The sequence below is a fragment of the Telmatherina bonti genome (assembly GCF_933228915.1).
Source record: "Telmatherina bonti genome assembly, chromosome: 20".
Classification (NCBI taxonomy): domain Eukaryota; kingdom Metazoa; phylum Chordata; class Actinopteri; order Atheriniformes; family Telmatherinidae; genus Telmatherina; species Telmatherina bonti.
In genome coordinates this window covers 19,068,464-19,088,169 of record NC_136618.1, presented here as the reverse complement: position 1 = coordinate 19,088,169, position 19,706 = coordinate 19,068,464, and the positions used below count along the sequence as shown (strand labels likewise).

The 19,706-nt window shown below is 42.6% G+C and overlaps 1 protein-coding gene across 2 annotated transcripts in view; it reads left to right on the top strand.

The window, feature by feature from the left end:
* Window positions 1-19,706, top strand: part of dlgap1b (discs, large homolog-associated protein 1b) — a gene marked incomplete at its 5' end in the record, with an annotated part of 40,895 nt that overhangs the window by 17,701 nt on the left and 3,488 nt on the right. For both annotated transcript variants that reach the window (XM_079259520.1, XM_079259519.1), the window contains 5 exons: window positions 13,306-13,691; window positions 13,781-13,860; window positions 16,817-17,232; window positions 18,407-18,498; window positions 19,142-19,294. In XM_079259520.1, the coding sequence (XP_079115646.1) occupies window positions 13,306-13,691; window positions 13,781-13,860; window positions 16,817-17,232; window positions 18,407-18,498; window positions 19,142-19,294 (1,127 nt within the window). The remainder of the gene's footprint in view (window positions 1-13,305; window positions 13,692-13,780; window positions 13,861-16,816; window positions 17,233-18,406; window positions 18,499-19,141; window positions 19,295-19,706) is intronic.

The following is a 19,706-nucleotide window of genomic DNA, read 5'->3' as shown; positions in this document are numbered from 1 at the left end:
ATCGTCTACATTGTGGTGAAAAATTAGGTTTTACATGTCGCTGTAACAGAGAGGCGCCAGTTCGCCTCTTTTGGGGATATCTGGGTAAATGATGTCACTACTTGGCAACACGGACGTCTGGGAAGTCAGCGGAGACCGGGGCGAAGTAAACGGGACTGTCCCACTCTGAATGTGTTCGCTTTAGGGGTGGAGGGGGCCGAGGCGCCTCCACATCCTGACATGAGATCTAATATCGTCAGAGGGAAACAGTAACAGAAGACGAGAGGACTACTCCCGCCATCTCCGCTCAGCCACAGAGAACCGCTGTTTCCATGACTTTACTTCAGTGTTTGTACAACACGCTGCTCGGCATGTGTGACTACTGGATACGTCTGTGTGAGTAAGAAAAAGCCGCTGTTTTGTCGCCGACTTCTTCGAAGTGCGGCATGATGACTGAAGTCGAGAACGCAGGGGTATAAACCGGAAGTTAAACGTTGTAACCTTCAAAATAAATGCCGACTTTGACGCAGGCGGGAAAGTTTTGTTAAAATTTAGTAGATATTTAAAAATTCCTATAAATTCATTTTGCGCTATTAAAATGTTTAAAGTATACGCTGCATAAAAAATACTTAGTCACTACAAAGAGTGCACAATACATACAAAAAGGCCTCGGTGATATTAGCTGTGAAAGCACAGACCGGAAGTTGTCTTTTTATCGCAACTGTTTTTAACATGAGACATCAGCCCATCCCATGCTTTCTGCTTAGTCATGCTTAACCTGAAAGGAAACAGATTTTCTTCTTATCACAAGACGGGGAAAAGACTGAAATGACTAATCAGAGTTAATTAAACATTTTCATTTCTGGGTTATTCAAAACATTGTTGCCTATATGTTATGTGATATATCAAAAATTGCTAAAACTTGTTTTTATGAAATAGTTTTCTTTCTGCATAGGGTTATATTACATCTGGCCTACAGCTACAAACTTTTCATTAATATCAAATAAAACCTTTATGTGTCTTAAAACTAAGTTTCCCTCCAAGCTGGACATCATGTGAGCATGCCACCATGTTAGATGAGCTGTTTGCTGTCAGTTTACACCCATGGAAGCTAAGAAATGTTGATCATCTTCCAGCTCTAGCTTTATTTTAGTACATTTCTCATAGGGAGGGGTGACAGGTGTGGCACGAGAAACACATGGCATCCCAATGCAAGCCTTTGCATGGACTAGTTATTTAGGTCACTCCAAGATCCCCTCTGGAATTTAATTTCTCAAGGGTTCATCTCTGACTCCAGCACCTCTTAAAGTCAACAACCGCAGAGCAGAGGAGAAAGATGCAAAGCCTCCACAGGCCTTGTGGAAAAGATAAGTGGCGTGACACTTACCAGTCCAAAGCCTGCAAGGGTACATGTAGAGCCACTAACACCCTACTGTTTGACAGATGAGCTGTCTGTGGCTCCATGTTTCTGTTCAACCATCTGTGTTTTGAGTGAGTCATGGGCACACTTGCTTGCTATGTTGCTTGGACGCTCACCTGCCATCTTTCTGCTTTCTATTTTTAGAAAACCCCTCCTGAGCACAGCATGCTTTGTACACACACACATGTACAGTGTGCACATGGCCCTTTTGATCCAACTAGGCTATAGTCATGTGGGATTATGTTACTATGCGTAAATGGCAGAGGGCATCCTGAATATAAGCTAATAGTGACTCAGCTGTTGACACATTTATTCAGAAAGCCCTTAGTCACAGTGACACTTAATCATTATCTAATGAATAAACCAGTGCAAGACAGTGACTTTGAAAACAGTATTATTTATATGCACCTGTATTTAACTATAATTATGGCACACATGACTTAATATTACTCTAAGTCTAGAAAGAGTAATCTCAGACTCACCCAATATTTTATTTTACTGAATTACATTTGTAATGGTGCAGATGCAGATAGTAACACAGATTTAAAACAATAGAGTAATCTGACTATTTAAAGCTATTTAACATTAGTTTTCTTGTCAATTGTTAAAACCTGTCTTAAAAACTTTTTACTTATTCACCTTCAACCAAACCTAAGAATTGATCATGTACTTATTTGTTCTTTTTATTTCCTTTTTTTTTTTTTTTTTTTTAAATTATTATTATTTTACTTTATTTATTTTATGTAGTTATTTGATGTATTGTACAACACTTTGTGCAGCTGTAGTTGGAGATTAAGGGTTTCAAAAATAAACTGATTTGATTTTTTTATGGTATGTTGCTCAGAATTTGAACATGAAGACTGTTGAACATAGAAGGTGCAAAGTGTGTTTGTTCAGGCACAGAGTATGAGTGGAGGCTTCAGAAAGATGTTTAGAGGTTAAATTATGTTTACATGTGGAGTTGGCCTATTTACGGGGTCTAAATGCCATTTGTTGTTTTCTAGTGAAAATGTATGAGTATCTTCTCAGTTTGCTTCTAAATACACAGTTAAACAAACACAAATACATTCTCCTAATGCATCCTTAGCTTTGTTAAAACACATTCTTTTTATTACTCCAGATAGCTAAAACTAGATTTCTGGTGATCCACTTGAAAAGGTAAACACTGACCAAACAAAAAAGATAAAGACGTAAGGTAGGATTATAGTACTGTAGTAAATTAATATAACAAGACCTTGAAGCACTATGGAGCTGGACATAGCTGACTGGACATTTCCTTACCAATTTCTTATAAACATGTCTTTTATCAGTTTGTCAAGAATTTGTAGGTAAAAACTAAATTAAAGGATTTGTGATAACGCTCAAGCCTTATCATGTGAAACAAAAGAGTAATTTAGATTTAGCTTCAGGTGTTGCTTTTATCTTGACAATTTTATTATGTAATGTTAGTCATACTGGATCAAAAAATAAAATAACAGACTTTGACATTATACCAGATTAATCCTGGTGGGACTGTTTTGTTTTCTACAAGTAAATAACTAACAAAAAACCTTTTTTTTTTCCCCCTCAATTATGTGAATATTCAAAGATTTCTGCTCTAACTAATTTAGGACATAATTTTTGTTCTTTCAGTATAAAAATGGCCTGATTCAGTTTTTAGTGGGACAATCCTAAACGTGACAATTTGATGTAAGTGAAAGTTAATGGATTTTATTATAATCCATGTTGTACTTTCTTTCGGATTAGAAAAGTGGCTAAAACAACAGGATCAATTTCCCAAGTTAAAGCCTGACAATTTTGACTGTCAAGCAGATGAATTGCTTTAAAATACTGTGTCCAAGTCAAAATATTTCAGGTAAACTCTACTTTGTCACCATCAGAGGGAGCTGTATTCCTGTCTGTAAAGTAAACCCTGATGATCAAGGCTGTTTCACTCTATGATATGGAGCAACTGAGGTTTTCTTGCAGCCCTGTCAATTATGGATTTTGTTTCTGTAGTTTCTGTAATGGCATTATCACTGTGTTTGTTTGTAACAGATAGACAGGCAGAGATACGGGAAATGATGTCATATGGAGAGATACAGTAGCCCTGAGTCATAACTAACATTCACGCCGTAACATTCATGAATATCTACCTCTGAGACATGGAAATGAAACAATGCTAAACAGGAATTCACCTTGGAGCTCCATGCATCCATCTTGCCGCAGTTACACACAAGCACACTTACAATATTCTCTATTTCCTGCTTTGACGTTAATTACAGGGACAGATAAAGCCCTGTCTTAACTGCATATGCCTCTGCATGTGAGCTACACCTGTGTGTCAACGGATCAAAGCTGCCATCTCCTAAGGTGGAATTATTATTCAAAGACGGATGTAAATTAAACACCACTCTGGTGTCATCTGTCTCTCTGATTCTCTCTGCGGCTCTCCTTCTCGCACACCTGCATAATGCTGTCATGCCATAGGCTTTGATGGTGGGAATAGGTGTGTTTGACACAAAGTCAGGGCCGGTTCAAGACATGTGGTGACATACTAGCACATGCACAGCATGCATGTGAGATGTAATGGGAAAAAGACACCATTCTTAGTTGTGGTTGGTAGCTGTACTTGCTTTTGAGTGCAAGGGTGTGTGCGCACATGTAAGGGTGTCAAAGTGTTTGTGTGTGGCTTCTCCATTTGCAGCTGCGGGATCAAGCCTGAACTGGGAGCTCAATGTGGGTAAACTGTGATTTGACTATCTCTCTTCCTGGAGGAGATAAATCCTAGCCATGCTGGTGTGTCAGCCACTCAGTAATTACTTTGTCCTGTCACGACTGTCTGAGAATGCAAGCCAGTGGGAACTTGCACTGTCGCTCTTTCATTGACGCTAGAAAGAGGAAAAAAAAAAATCCCACTCAGCATCTCTTTTATACATCTCAGTGGTGGCTTATGAAGTAAGTCAGAAGATAAATTGATCCAGAGGGACAGATTATGAACTTCAAACAACTTTTAACATCTGTGGTTTTTTGTTTGTGTGGTTTTTTTTTTTTTAGCAAACAACTGTGTGGATGCAGTTAATACTTTTTTCCCCCCTTATCCTGCTTAATTTACTGTTACACAGACCTGTTTGATGGGAGAAAAGAAAAAAATGTTGTATATTTTTAGGTGAAGAAATTAAAAAAAGCACAGCTTTAACTGCAGTATGAAATGTTTCACTAGATGTCACCATAGACACGTGTTTTAAAGCATGTTGCTGTGAATTTGTATGAAATCTGGTCCATCATTCCCCAATGATGTACTGATGTGATTTGATTTAAAAAAAAAAAAAACAAAAAAAAAAAAAAAAAACTATCATAATAAATAATCCTTGTAGAGACTTACTGAATATTTGTGCAATTTTTTTTTAACTCTTCACTAACCATGTTATTGTCATCTTTCCATTACCTGGATCAGCAGTGATTTCCTGCCTGTGCACGCTGAAGCAGAACAAAAGTCAAGAGGATATATCTGCAGGACTTAAAGCTTTTCTTTGAATGGCTGCTGGGTGTTTATGTTTACTTACGACTTAATTGGTCCCAGTTTGTTAGGGCCTGGAATGCTTTGATTATAGCCATTGAGGGAGGAAGAGTGGCGTTTGGATATCTTTTGACACAGGAAACGCAAGCAAGAGAGTGTCATTCATTCCTGTCCTCCCGCTCTTGGTTTGAAAAAAAGTTAAGAGAGGGTGGGGGGGATAGGAGAAGGGCGCAAGGAGGAGCTGACAGAGCTACAGCAAACAGTAGAAGAATGGCTGCGGCAGTGCACCCCTGCTGTCCCTACTCCGCAGTGAAAACACATACAGCAGCCTCTGGTAATGAAGAGATCTGTAGTTTACTTTCAGGATTACGCTCACCAGTATTTTGAACAAGTAGTTTGGTGCTTCATGTCAGGTGGACAGACGCTGTTCTGTCAGGTAGGGAATGTCCCACTCCTCCCATTTCTGTGCTTCCTGCCTATGTTTTGGCATCAGAAAGAGCAAAGGAAAAGCAAAGCCCTGAAAGGATTTCCTCAGTGTTGACTATGGATGATCCTCGTGGCTCCTGCATGCTAAAGCTGGGCAGGGCTGGGCCTGCAAAACTTAAAGCCCCAGGGAGTGAAAAACATAAGAGCGGGTGGGATATATAGCTATATAATGAAGGAGCTGGAGCTTTTGTTGTTGTTTTTGCTTTCTTGACAAAATTTTTGCAAGATTTTAGACTGTTCTTGACAGCCAAAAAATGTGTGGTTGAGAATTCATGTTGCTTTCACTCTTCTGAAGGGGAGAGGCTAGGTTGGAGGAACTCTGAGGAATGGTGGATGCCTGTAAGTGGGTGGTTTGGGCTGAGCAGTGTGGGAGGCAAGGCCCCAGTGCAAATTAAAGACCTCTCTGTAAATGTCCCAGACTGAGCTACAGTAAAGTGTGTAACTGAGTGAGTCTGTGTGCAAGCAGCCGGCGGGTAAGAGACCTAACCCTCCCTTCAACTTTTTTTTTTCTTAAACCAGTCATTAAATATAAGCCACAACTCACCCCAGTGCATACTGAGAGACAGCAAGAGAGAGGGGAAAGAATGCATCTCCTCTTCATTCAACCTTTCTTGAAGCTTTGCTGCTTCACTAACCAAGTAAAACAGAGAGGAAAGAGGAGGAGGAGGGAGAGGTTCAAGAGGACTGATCCCACTCAGAGGTTTTGAAGATACTAACTCAGACCCCTCCCCCGTGTAAAGAGTAGAAGGAGGGTTTTTTTTCTGTCCAGGAGCGGAGGGAGAAAAAAAGATGAATGGGGAAAGGAATGCAGGAGACAAACGAGAGTTCTCGGCAGGAGAGTGGGAATGTTGAAGAGATCATTGTTCCTCCCCCACAAGATTCTGCAGGGAGTGGATGTAAACACACAGGAAGAGAAGGAAGAGGGGTGTGAAAAGTAACACCTGAAAGACAGACAGAACTCTGTTGCATCTTCAGATATTTATATTTATCCCGGTAGCATGCCTTTTAAACTGCATGCTTCGCTCACAATCACAGAGGCACACACACTCTGCAAGAGCCTATAGCTGCCATCTCGTCTTTCCCTCCACCCTCTCCACCTCCTTCAACAGGATGTATAGGGTCAGGGGGTCAGGATTGCAAACCACAAAAGACAGTATGCACCAGTGTAGCCTGGTTCTTGTTCCAAATCCCCCCGCCCTCCTCAGCTTTTTTTTTTTTTTTTTTTTTTTTTGTACCTCTGGCTTTTTAGTCTCCCCTACTACTCCCCTCATTTTCTTTTTCCTCTCTTCTAACTTTCCATCTCCCCCACCCGCCTCGTCACTTCTTTCATAGGAGATACAGAAGGCCTGACGTTTGGTTTTGGGCCCAGATGGCTTAAGTGTGCCTCTGGCAGTGGATTAGGCTGCCAGTGTCTCCTTTCCTCTCCGTGTGCATGTGGTCAGGACAAAGAACGTCAAACAGGGGGAAAGCGAGAAGGAATGTGAGGGGGAAAAAAATAGAGCCAGCACTGTGAAACAACGCCCGACACTGATGTTTCACGGCATTCCTGAAAGAGCAAACTCGCGCTTGTAAAAGCTGCCTGCCAGCTTTCCTGTTAAGTTTTGTGCCTTGTCATTATATGAATGAAGTTTGGACTTTTTCTTTTTTTTTTTTTTGCCTTTTTCAGTTGGTCCCTGGAGAGTTTGCAACATGCAAGCTTTGGATTTTTTGCAAGCGGAAGCAAAAGAAAGGCTGAACTTTTGACCACATTCTGTTGCATTTATATGTAAATAGCTGCAGCTAGCAGTGATCCTTCATGTAATGACATGATATTGGCATTGTGTTGTAGCCCTCAAGGCTGATTCCAGTCTGTGTATGTAAAGATATGCTTGTCTACTTTACTTTTATACTTACTGTTTTTTTTTTTCAGTGTCCATTATTCCATAAGTTTGAGTTTATGTTTCCAGCTCTTGGCTGCAGCAATCATGAGCATTCAGTTCTGGTGGACAGTCATGTTTTATCGCATAGTTGTGTTTAGCACTTGGAGACAGTGTGGTGGCAACATGGCTCTTGTTGTTCTGGGTATTTTTAGTTGACCAGACACTGGTTTAAGTGGTCTGTGTCATCCACTTAAAAAAAAACAAAAAAAAAACACAAAATGTCAGCACCAAAACTGCTTTCTCTTGGTCTTTAATTTGCATTCATGAAGATACAGATTCTGAGACTCATGTTGACTCAGACATTGCCTAATCACAAACCCAGTTTCATTTAAAGACTTACTGATTTCTCCCAGCTGTATGATGCCGTCCCCAGCTATGTTGGACTTCATACAGTTACCCAAGCTGTCATTGCCGGGGCATCTAATGTGTCACTCCACACAGTGAGCCAGTCTGCTCTTTAAGTATCAGTCACTGGGTGAGCAATGCTGTGGGAAATGAGTGCAGTGAAAGCATGCGTGAGATGTGTGGGCGTGTTAGCTTTTAGTGTTGGGCTAATGCTCAAGTTTATGCCCCACAAAGCAGCTGGAATGTAAAGGAACTGAAGGAACCAGCGTTGCAAACTTATCCTCTGTTCTACCCTTTATTTTCTCTGCTTTTTCTCACTTATCTGTTATTCTTTCTTTATCTCTCTCCTGCTCCCCTACTTTCTACCTTTACACGGAGAATCTGAGCTCTCTTTTTAAGCCCCCTGCAGGCAGGTCTTTTGGTTAAAAAACAAAAGACTGATGTGCCTCTTCATGTGGTTGTGGACTAGTCGGGGTAAAGCCCTCGCCAGGGAAGAGTGGAGAACAATGGAAAAGGCCTGGAGCTGGGAACAAACAGGTCTAATGAGAAACCCAAGTCCCAAGAATAACCCACATGCATCAGTACTGTAAAAGGAGGGACATCAGGATAATTCATACTTACACAAGATCCACTATGATTTTAGCTGGCATGGTGGGATATGTCGTCATGTAGATATTTTTCACTCATGGTGTTTTCCATTGTATTAAGAATCTGGTTAAAGTAGCTCAGTGAAAACGTGCTCCTTATGGTTATTTTCTCATCAACATTTAACCTCGTCTATGGCTGCCACTACCTGAAAGAGTGGGGACAATATGAAGTCATAAAAAACTTAAAAAGAGGTATGCAGGTAACCTGGCCCTCTATTTTGAACTTGGTTCATAGGAAAGTAGGTGAAGCGAATCTATTGCTTAACACAGACTGCCAGATTTAGTGGTGGCTGACAGTTGAAAACAAACTCTTATCTAATGATTCAAGAGATACAAGCCTGGCAGAGCATTTACCCACTGTTGACATGAGGTGCTGTCATGAGAGGCATGCTGTGCAAACAGCTCTGATTATAGCAATGCTGGTTACATGCTTATTCAAGAACTGTTTTGTCCTGATATACATGTTAATGTTATCTCAGAAAAACGAAACAAACAAAAAAAACCCAAACAATATAAATGCAGAAGTTTGTGCAGGATGTTTACAACCCTGCTGCCATTTGCACTGAAAACTTCCTGCCTTACAAGTGCTCACACATGCTAAATATACTCCTTTAAAAGGCACTCTGAGTCTGCCACCTTCCCCTCCTGCTCACACATACACACAGGCATACACAGTGAGCTATTGTGTCTGAGAGCTCCGGCATCTGGAGAGCAGAAACCCTCTCTGGTGACCTCTGACCTTTGGTGGCTGAGAGCTGTAGACAGACGTGAAGGTTTCAGAGAGAATTTCAGGTGGCTCAGAGAGCTGTCAGAGGACTTTTAAAGGACCGTTGTGTGTGTATATTGTGTTTTTGTTCCTCTACCGTTTTAGCTGACCGACATTATAGGCGATAATCAACAAACCTGATATTATAAATTATTCTAGCATCTCAAAAGCATTTTGTAATTCTTTTCCAGTTTTTACAGTGACTGATAGTCGCCTACTGGGGGCGACATTGAGTTGGGATTAGGATTTGTTTTGTGGCGCTACTGTTGACAACAGTGTTGTAATGTCACACAATGTGAACCGTTTGAAGTTACTGTCTCCCATGACACTGTCCCAGAAACACAAGGACAGCCTTTTTTGACAAGAGGACAAGATAAACTGGTTGGTAGAGTTCCGTAATCAGCTGCACAAAGCAAACGCTTCAGCGTGGCAAATATTATTGGATATTTATTTCTAACACTCCCTTCTATTATGTGATGATAAAGTTGTGCTAGCTTCCCCTCTATACTCCTGTTGTTTTTATTTTTTGTTGTTGTTTGTTTTGGTTTTTTTTTTTCTTGTTTGTTGGTCTGTAAATGAGTATCAGTTTTTCCTGTCAAGGTAAACAAATGGCTCACAGTGTCTATCTTCTACTTGCTGCTTGTAAAACGGCAGGCCTCTTGGCAAACTTCATGTTGCTATGTGTCACCATGGTGACACTATTACAAAAGACTCCAGCTGGTTCTCTGTGTGTGAGCGTGCATGTTGAAGGGGGGGTAGTAGTGCGACAGAAAGAGATTGACCGACAAATGGACAGAGCGAGCAGACGGAGCCAGGCAGTAACTCATCCATGTCCCTCCTCCTCCTCTCTCTTGTTCAGTTCCTCCTCTCTGTTACTTAGCCTCTACCCTCTTCCCTCTGGCAGACCTTCACCCCCAAACACAGTGCAGCTGGGCTCAGCTGTCAATGCCCCCCCTCAAAGCAAGTGCCCCCTGATCCAGCATTTGTATTTATTTGGAAGGTGGTGGATTTGCCCTTGGCCTCCGCTGGGGGGAGCTCGTTCCTGTCCACTAGTCTTTTGACCAAACTGTCTGCTCTTTGAAGTGGCCTATCACACGGATATTCAGATTGGAGATTACAAGGCAGCTGTCTTCCTTCAGTCTGTCTGGGCATATGAATGCAGTCATTAAATAAAGGAAACAGTATACACCTATGCAGATGTATGTGGGTCGTAGTGATCAGCAGGGTCAGAGGGAGAACTGGGCAGCATGTCTGTTTTTATTCTGAGGGCTGGAGAAATGAATGGAGACTGCTTTGTCTCAGGGGAGGGAAGAAGGCTTTCTTTGATATTATCAAGGCCAGGGGTAGGGGGGAGTGGTCTGCCAAGAAGAACTGCTATTCACACCAGCTTGCCGGCATGGGACTTTTGAAGCATTTGTCAAAGAGGGATTTGGCAGAGAGGCACTAGAATTTTTGTCATTCACAAACTCCACTCTTACTTGAGATGACAATCCTCCCAGCAGGCTGCACTTACTTCTGGGGGGGAGTTTACTCATTTCCATTAGGTGATTAACTTTTTTTTCCTTTCTTTCATCAGAAACAAGAGAATATGGAGCGTCTCTCTTTTTTTTTTTTTTATTTTAGCCTAGACTGAAAGCTGCATTAACTTGGTATTATTAAGAGTCAGAAAAAATTTTGTGTGTTCTTGCCAGTGTTTATCCGTAGCTGGTGAAATGTTTCCCACATTCCTCCTTAAGAGTTTGATGGAATCCTGCGTCACATTCCTGCTTCACTCTGTCCTTGACTCTGTGTGTGTGTGTGTGTGTGTGTGTGTGTGTGTGTGTGTGTGTGTGTGTGTGTGTGTGTGTGTGTGTGTGTGTGTGTGTGTGTGTGTGTGTGTGTGTGTGAGAGAGGTCCAGGGCAATGAAGCTCTTTAACACTTTCATGACTACAAGAGGATCAAACTCTTTTCTTATCATTTCTGTGGAAACTGGAAACTTGGCCTCTGCCTTATCAGGACAGTTGTTTTTGTCAGATGGTTTTTTTCCCCTCGTATTAATCAGATGAGAAATAATTAGAGCATTCAAATGTGTTTAATGATATTTGAGTTTGTTTAACATTGAACTGAATCCATACAAGTCCCTGGCACAAGACAGTGCACTGATGACAACAGCCTCTGATAGATGGAGAGCGTATCACAGGCAGGAAGTTTGCGGTCTCCCTTGATGTGGAGAGGTTGAAACACTAATCTTGGCTGTGTCAGTATTATATGTGTGCCTTTGCAAGAATGTATGCGCATGCATGTGTGCATGGGCATGTTCTGACTCTTGGATGTGTTTACTTAACCTGTCTTGGCATCCGAAACCCCGGCCATTCTCTGGAGTGTCTGGCTCTCACTGTGACATCTAGGCTGGACACTCTCTGCTGTCTCGTGTTTCATACAGTGCTTTGTTGAACAAATGAAAACCTTTAACTCTTTTGTGGCTCGAGAGGAGCTTGAACACACATACTGTTATCCAGCACAGACACACAAGCACGCACACACACTTGTGTGATTTTTAGACGACTTCAGAGGATAGAAGCTCTGAAAGTGGCTGACATTCTATCCTTTGAACCTCCACAGTAGATAGGGGCAGGACCTGCCTTCTGTGCGAGGACATGTGTGTGTTCTCTGTGTGTTTTTTGCCCCCTTGTTGTACTCTCTGACCTTTTCAAAGATTAGTTCTGATTGTCGATCATATTCCCTGTAAGAAGTTGAGGCATATCATGGCTTGCTCACATAATGTAGCCTCAAAATGTCTTTGGCAATCATTTTTTTTGCATGTACACTATCTAAAGAAACACATATGCCATTCATGTGTTGAAATAAATACAGGAAATCTTTATTGTGGCTTGTTACGCCACCATCAAAGACCCTCATATTAGCAACTGTGATCTCATCTAAATGCAGCATTTGTCCCATTTGAATTATTTTCCAGCTTGTGAAACCCTGACTGAAAGCTTGATCTTCCAATCACTGCTGGTGTGTCAGGAGGGAAGTGGGAAGGTGGGTGGTTGAGTGGTGAAGGGAGGTGGATGACTCTGACAAACCAAAAGGATGAAGTCAGCCCTATGTTCACCTCCAACATGTTAAAGCCTCTCTTTAGCTGTCACTGAGATGACAAGACACAAAGCAAAACAAGATCCTGCTCTAATAGTTTTAGACATGGCTGCATGTGCTGGGTGTGGTTGGCAACAGTTGTCTGTCGCTCACAGAGCCCCAATCTCGCCACGGTAGGATGTTTGTCTTTTGTAGGGATTAAAGAGATCCAGGAAACCCGCTGTCCTAGTTCTGCTGTAGAGCAGAGAGAGGGCGACCTAGTTTTGATGACAGCGCCAGCCCAGGAAGGAGATTCCAAGCCATAATGTTGTTAGGAGTTGGTTGTTTTAGTCTTTTTGTACACAGGCTGTTTTTCTTTCTTTCTTCTGTTGACGTGTTTCTATAGACAGGCTTTCTCAGTGTGTCTGAGAGTCTCCATTGTTCATGCAGAACCTGTAGCTGTAATATGAGAGGCAGATTGCTGACAGACAGAGGGGTGTGTTATTGAACAGAGCTATGATGGTTCTTTTTCTTTAATAGCTATCTGATTGGATTTCACACAAAGCCTTTAGCGTGCATTGAACTCTCTGGCTGACTTCTATGGGGTAATTTATCTTCTCTGCTTAATTATGTGTGCAAATAACAGTAGGGCTTGCAAGCAGGCCTGAACATAGCATGATCAAAATGTTCTACGCATGTACAGTCAATGCGTGGAGGGCTTAACCATGTAGATCAGTGGGTCAAGTCGTTGACATACTAATCCTATTACTAGATGTGGCTCTGATTTGTTAAAGTTGGCCCTAATCTACTATGCATTTGACTCCAACACATGAACTTGAGGTCTCCAGATGAACTGGTGTGAATATCCACGTAAAACGTTAAGAATTTCATACAAATGAAAACAATGTATGATTTGAAAGACAATAGGTTTAAATAATGGACAAGAATTCCTCTCAATAGGTCAGTGAATAAAAGGGTTACAGTAAACAATGCCTAAACCCGGTTCTTCATAGTATTAGTCCAAGGGCGTGCAGTACTGCCAATCAGTTTTGAACAAGTAGATGTGTCCAAATGTTTGCCTAGTTTGGCTGTGTTAAATTTACTGTGAAGTTTAAAATACCTGCGTGAAACACATTGTATTGTTTCATTTGATCATATGTTTGCTCTTTCTTTTTCTCCACTGCAGTGTCATCATGCATCACCACTTACAAAAAGACACCACCTCCTGTCCCACCACGGACCACCCCATCCAAACCCTTCATTTCCATCACGGCCCAAAGCAGCACCGAATCTGCCCAGGATGCATACATGGACGGCAGCTCCGGGCAGCGGACGGGCATCAGTTCTCAGCCGGGGCTGTCCAACTCTACAGAGAGCATCGATAGCATGAAGGCCCTGACAGCGGCCATAGAGGCAGCTAATGCTCAGGTGCACGGCCCTGCCAGCCAACATGTCACTAACAGCACCATCACCATCACTGCCACAGCCACCACATCTGCTGTTGCACATGTCAGCGCTGACACCAAGGCACAGAGAGAAGCGCTGCGCAAATGCCTCTCCATAGGGATTCAGGTTTGTGGATGAGCTGTCGTTTCTGTCATAGTTTTAAACCAAGATTCTGGCTGCGATTTGACATCCCCCTCCTCATTCTCTTTTTTTAGGTGGACCCAGAGGAAGGAGGGCCAACAGAGGAGCAGTCAAAATTCCAGTCGATAGGAATTCAGGTGGAGGATGAGCGATGGTAAGTAGAGACACAAAGAGAGAAAGATGTTGAAAAAAGAAACTGGATAAGTCTGAGTGGTGAGATAAGGCAGTGGACAGGAGCCCCGCACCCCCCTCTTACACTAGATACCCCTCAGCAGCTGTCCCCAGTTCAAGGGAGGCTGGCGTCAGAGTCCCTTCAGCCAGGGGCCCCAAGCGACAGCTGGGCCAGAGGATGTGATGGAGCTGAGAGGGTGGAGGGGGTGAGTTGACAGCCATCTGTTGCTCCAGTCATTGTGATTCAGGCTACTTTCAGGCTGTGTTTGTGTATGTGTAGGAGGGACACGGGGGGAAAGAGAAGGGGGTGGCATTTTATTGGGTTTGTTTGGTTCTAAGAGGGACCGCTGTGCTGTCAGTCAGCTGCAGTCAGTTTTTCATTCTAATTGCAGAATGCTTGCATTTGTAGGAGAAGCAGTTTATTGTTCACACCATTGTGCTTGCTCACATATTATGAACTTTACCAATGCCTCTGACGGGAGACTCAGGCATTTATGGCTGCTATGTCCACCTCCATTCACCATGTCAATACCAGGACCGTATGTTGGATGAGAGAATGTATTTGGAATTCAAAGAGAAATCAGCTTTAACCAAAGGTCACATAGAAGGATGCGTCCAACCCTTAGAGACATACACTTGCACAGTTTCAGGGAATGTAATAGGAGGTCTCAGCTGATTAACCAAGCTCGGCGTTCCATGAGACGCCAAGCCAAATATTAACGTATCAAGACACCCTTTAGTCTACTGAGGCTTGCCTGCTGGACTGTGCAGGGACTTTTGCTTTTCTTTGGTTAATGTTTGGTGTAAGTTGGACTTTATTATTGGTTGGGCATGTTTGACCGTTTACCTGTTGGCATGCATCATGTGTGAATGTTTATGTGTGTGCACCTGGGAGGTCTGGCCATGCCACCCCCTACATTAGATTCCCAGACAGTGAGAGTGCCAATCTCCTACGGCCCTGCTCCTGTGTGTTTGTGTGTGGGTGTTTGTGTGTTTATATGCAGCACCTGCGGGTCATAACCTCACCCTGCTGTTTGAGCTAAGTTTAACTGAAAGGCGTAAACAAACTGAGAAATATATGAACAAATGCAACTTATTGTTCTAAATTGTTAGGAGACGAGAGCATTTTTTCTTCTTTTATCTTTTTAAAAAATTATGAATGGATGATTGATAAACCTGGAAATAAAAATAAACAAACTGCAATGTACAAATCTAATTTTAGAGTATTGTCTGTGTGAGTTTGTTGGTCACCAGATGGCTTTGCAGTCACGGCCCTGTAGTCGCTAAACCATATGCACAACCACCGTCTTGAAATACAGCTACTGGGCTAGCTGAGGCTCCCAACCTTTTCTGTTTTCATCTTTAAGGGATTAAATGTTTTTCATTTGACTTAACATGAGACAAGAACATCTGCAGATGCAACTTTCAGATATCTGAATTCTTCCTCTTTGTGAGTCATCTGGGACACTTTTTCTGAATTTGTTTTCAGTTTCCTTTTTAATTTTGTGGTTTAAATTTAACTTCTGTGTAGATGTCAGGAAAAGTAATGATTAAAAAAAAAAAAAGAAGCATTCCAAAAGTAGCGGCGTAATGAAAAGCAGAGCTCCACCTTTGAGGTGATTTACAACTTTTCAGCACATGGATCTAATAAGAATATGAACTTTGTATTTTTTTATGTGCTACTGCATATCTTCCTCAAATTTTCCAAAGATTGACTTTAAACACTGTTGTTTTTCCTGTTCTTTTGCATCCTGCCTGTTGATACATCCACTTATCTGTCTGGGCTGTGTTTGGCCTTGCCTGCAGGAAGTTTCACCAGGTGATAGAAAGCAGACTGAGGTCATTGGAACTGAACACCTGCTTAGAAGAGTTACTCTTTAACTGCTCTTCACACACTCACACACTCCATACTGCTGGTATGCACACATAAAGTGCACACACTCCATTTGATCTACCCGACGCCACTCCCTTGTTCTTGTTCTTGTCCTCGTGTTCACAGAAGAGGGGAGATGAATGAGTAAAGGGGAAGTAAAGATGAATGGTTCAGGAGGAGTTGGAGTCCGGAGATGGGCCAAGGCAGCCGTGATGGAGCTGTGGGCGTATGTGTGCACCATGTTGTGGGCAGGTCAAGCTTAGGTTTACGTGGGAAAGGATTGTGGTCATGTTTGGGTCAGAGTGCATCTGTTAGGTTGGCAGTGTACTGTTTTGGGGGTTTTTTTGGTTTGTTTGCAGAAACCACAGGAAAAAGGCTATTTTACATGAAGATCTCCGTGGAGCTCAAATGGGCACTGATGAACTTTTCTGTTCTGTTTTTGTCAAAGCACGTTTCTTCTTTCCAAGGTAAATCAGAAATCAACTATATGTTTTGGTGGTAATAAATTAGGACCTTTGAGTCTTTATGCACTTTGGCTGTAATCTGGTAAGGGTAAGACTACTGCATTGTCCAGCCATCTTGCAAACCAAACATACGTGTCTCTCCAGTATCCCATTCATTAAGGGGTTGGTGAGCTGCTCTTTAGAATATAGCAAACTCTGTTGTGTGTGCACTGATTTAATCTTTGAGTGTGTGTGTATGTGGGTTGCGCATTGTGTGGAAGACTTTACAAAACGTCTGAGGCATATATTGCACAGCGGGGTCCCAGGTGTGTGGATGTGTGTGTGTGTTAGCGCCAAAACGGGGCTTGTGGTGTGACAGATGATTGCACACTCTGTTGCTTCTGAATGAGCCAGGTGACAAAACACAGACACACACAAAAGATGTTCTGCACTGCAAATGCTATTCATTGCTATCAGAGATGAGATCACTGTGATCATGATTTCAAGTTTTCACTCTTGGAAGCACCTTCATAAATTGTGTGTGAATAATATATTATATTCTCAAAGGAATCCAACTAAAAATAGTCTTTGACTCCAAACTTTTATCTTGCATCCTGTCCTAGTTACCGCAGGATGACCCGGTCCAACAGTGTAACCACAGCTGTCCAGGCAGATCTCGACGATCCTACAGTTGTCCCAGAACTACCACCGCGTCACTGTGCCACCATGCCGCGCCAGCACTCCCGAGATGCTGCCACCTCCACTGTCAGCATCCAGGGCTCTGGGAACCACTACCATGCATGCGCTGCAGATGACTATGGGGAGGTGGGCTTTGACCCGTCCATCCTGCCTCCTCCAGACCCTTGGATGGACAGCGTACCAGAACCAGAGGTGGAGGCTCTGGAAGCCGCCGGTCGATCGGTGTGCCCCCGCGACGGCCGCTGGTTCTTAAAGTTGCTGCAGGCTGAGACGGAGCGCATGGAGGGTTGGTGCAGACAGATGGAGCAAGATGAGATGGACAATGAGCTGCATGATGAAAGTAAGTTGGATGATTAGATTTAATACCATATGAAGACAAGAAAATCAGTTGTACAAAGATATTAGATCTGTTTTTCATCCTCTTGCTCTCCTGATTCAGAGGGTGCTGGTATTCATGGTATTGGACCACAATAGCTGCTTGTTCCTGTCTCAGGCCCTCTGGCCTCCACAGACATACCGTGCATACTTATCAATAGGCCACTGCTGGCTTCAGCCACACATGTGTCCTCTAGACTGTATAATGATCTCTCACACAGAGTTCGCTCAGTGCTCCTTTGAGGCAGCTATTTGATCTTAAAGGAGTACACGAGCAGCGCTTGTCTGGATGTGTGCTCACGTCAAATGATGTTTCACACACACACATACACACACATGGTCAAACCAGGCTCAGCAAACAAGCCTCTGGCAGAAAGCACTGTATTTATACCTGTCCTTACTATGCAGCTGATTTAGTGTTCTGCAGAAAATGTCATTGCTCATGCAGCTAGTGTTTTGGTTCCAGGCAACAGATTCTCACACAAACCAGGCAGAACAGGGAGGGTGTCTCAAGGTTATGTTTTTCCCAAATCCCACGCTACCAGCCTCACACACACACACACACACACATACACATAGACGCACATCCTGAGAGGGCTGAAGACTTGCTGCAGATTCATTACTCTCCCTCTCAGTCGCTGGTTCCAACGGATTTGTGTTGTGTGATGTATGCATTTGCAGTTGTTTTCCACTGGGACATATGAGCCAGTTGCACTTCACGCAATGAATCAGGTCACGCAATGCAGCATTCGGTATTTCAAATGTTAGCCCTGAGACAAACCCTTAAATTAGAATGCATCCAAATATCTACATATACTGTATGTTGGAATATTAAATTTGTGTGTTGTAAATTTGTGTGTTAATTAATTTTTTTGTTTTTTATTTTGTTTGATTTTTTTTTTTTTTGTAGAGAAATGTAGAATTTTGGTAAATATTTCAGGTTCCCAAATTATTTCAGTCACTAAAAGACATGTAAAGGAGGACAGTGGCACACCCCTTTTTTTGTTGCATTACTAATTCATCCCCCCGTTTAAATGGTGCAACATGCCTGCAGTGTGCAGTTCTGTGAGTAATTGCATTGTGAATTGTGTGTGTCTGCGTGCGTGCGTGCATGCATGTGCCTGTCTGTCTTTCTGCAGTCCTGGGGAAGATCCGCAGTGCAGTGGGGAGCGCCCAGCTGCTGATGTCCCAGAAGTTCCAGCAGTTCCGGGAGCTGTGTGAGGAGAATCTGGTATGTGTCACCTCATCCTCTGCATGCTCTCTCTCCCAGCCCCCCACCCTTCTCCCTTCTAACGCTGACATCATCCTGCACAAATCATGCTGACAGGCCAGGCTAGCAGTCATTTACTGTGCATCTAGTACAGACATCACATCTTTGCCATCTTTCTCTCATGAAAACCGAGCCTATGGAGCGAAAGATGGACCATTACAAACATGGAGTCTTTCATTTTGACACTAATATATCATATTTATATATGTCATAATAGCATACCCTTGTTTCATTATTGACACTTTGTGTGACAGTAAGACCATCCGTGAAGAAGCTCAGGAATAGTATTTTACACCTTAATTCTTTGAAATCTCTTAAAATGCAAGTTGTACGCTGTATCTGTATTCGTCTTGCAGTGAATGACATTCACTTTATTTTAAGGTTGTTTTCTTGTCATATGTTGCTGCGTGATTTAAAACAAAGGGTTAGGAAGAAATCAATTACAAGAAATCCCTCAAATGACAGTGTAGGGCTTGTGTCTTATAATTTCTTTGTCATACATTAAAAATGGTAAGCTACTAATCAAAACAACAAAACTAATCAAATGAGTGATGAAGCATATAAACAGTATGTGTTTGTATGCTTGTCTTCATGTGTAAATCAGAACCCAAATGCACACCCGCGGCCCGTCTCCCAGGATCTGGCAGGTTTCTGGGACATGCTCCAGCTGTCCATCGAGAACATTAGCCTGAAGTTTGATGAACTCCACCAACTCAAAGCCAACAACTGGAAACCTCTGACTCCCCCAGAAATTCAGGTGCAAATACCAGTCACTCGTCTCATTTTAAATGATCAAACTAACCTGAACATGAATTTGGAATGCTTCACTAACCCGCATGGTTTCTGCTGTCATTACTGTATACTTTGCATTGTAAGTCCAAAAGATTTACACTTGAGCTTCTCTTGCATGCATTTTTGTGTTGCATATTGTTATGGTGCCTGCCTGACGCCGCTGCGTGTATTGTGTGTTTTGTTCTGTCCTGTTGACAGTGACCTGCTTTTGAGAAGCTTCTCTTCCTGCCATGCACCGTTGGGGCCTGTCCATCTCCAATGGTCTCATACCTCACGCAATGGCCACCATGGTGCTGTTTTACCCCACGCAAATGGCTGCCACTGTGAACCATAACCTCATCCAAAACTGCATGCTTACACATTATGCCGGCAACTTC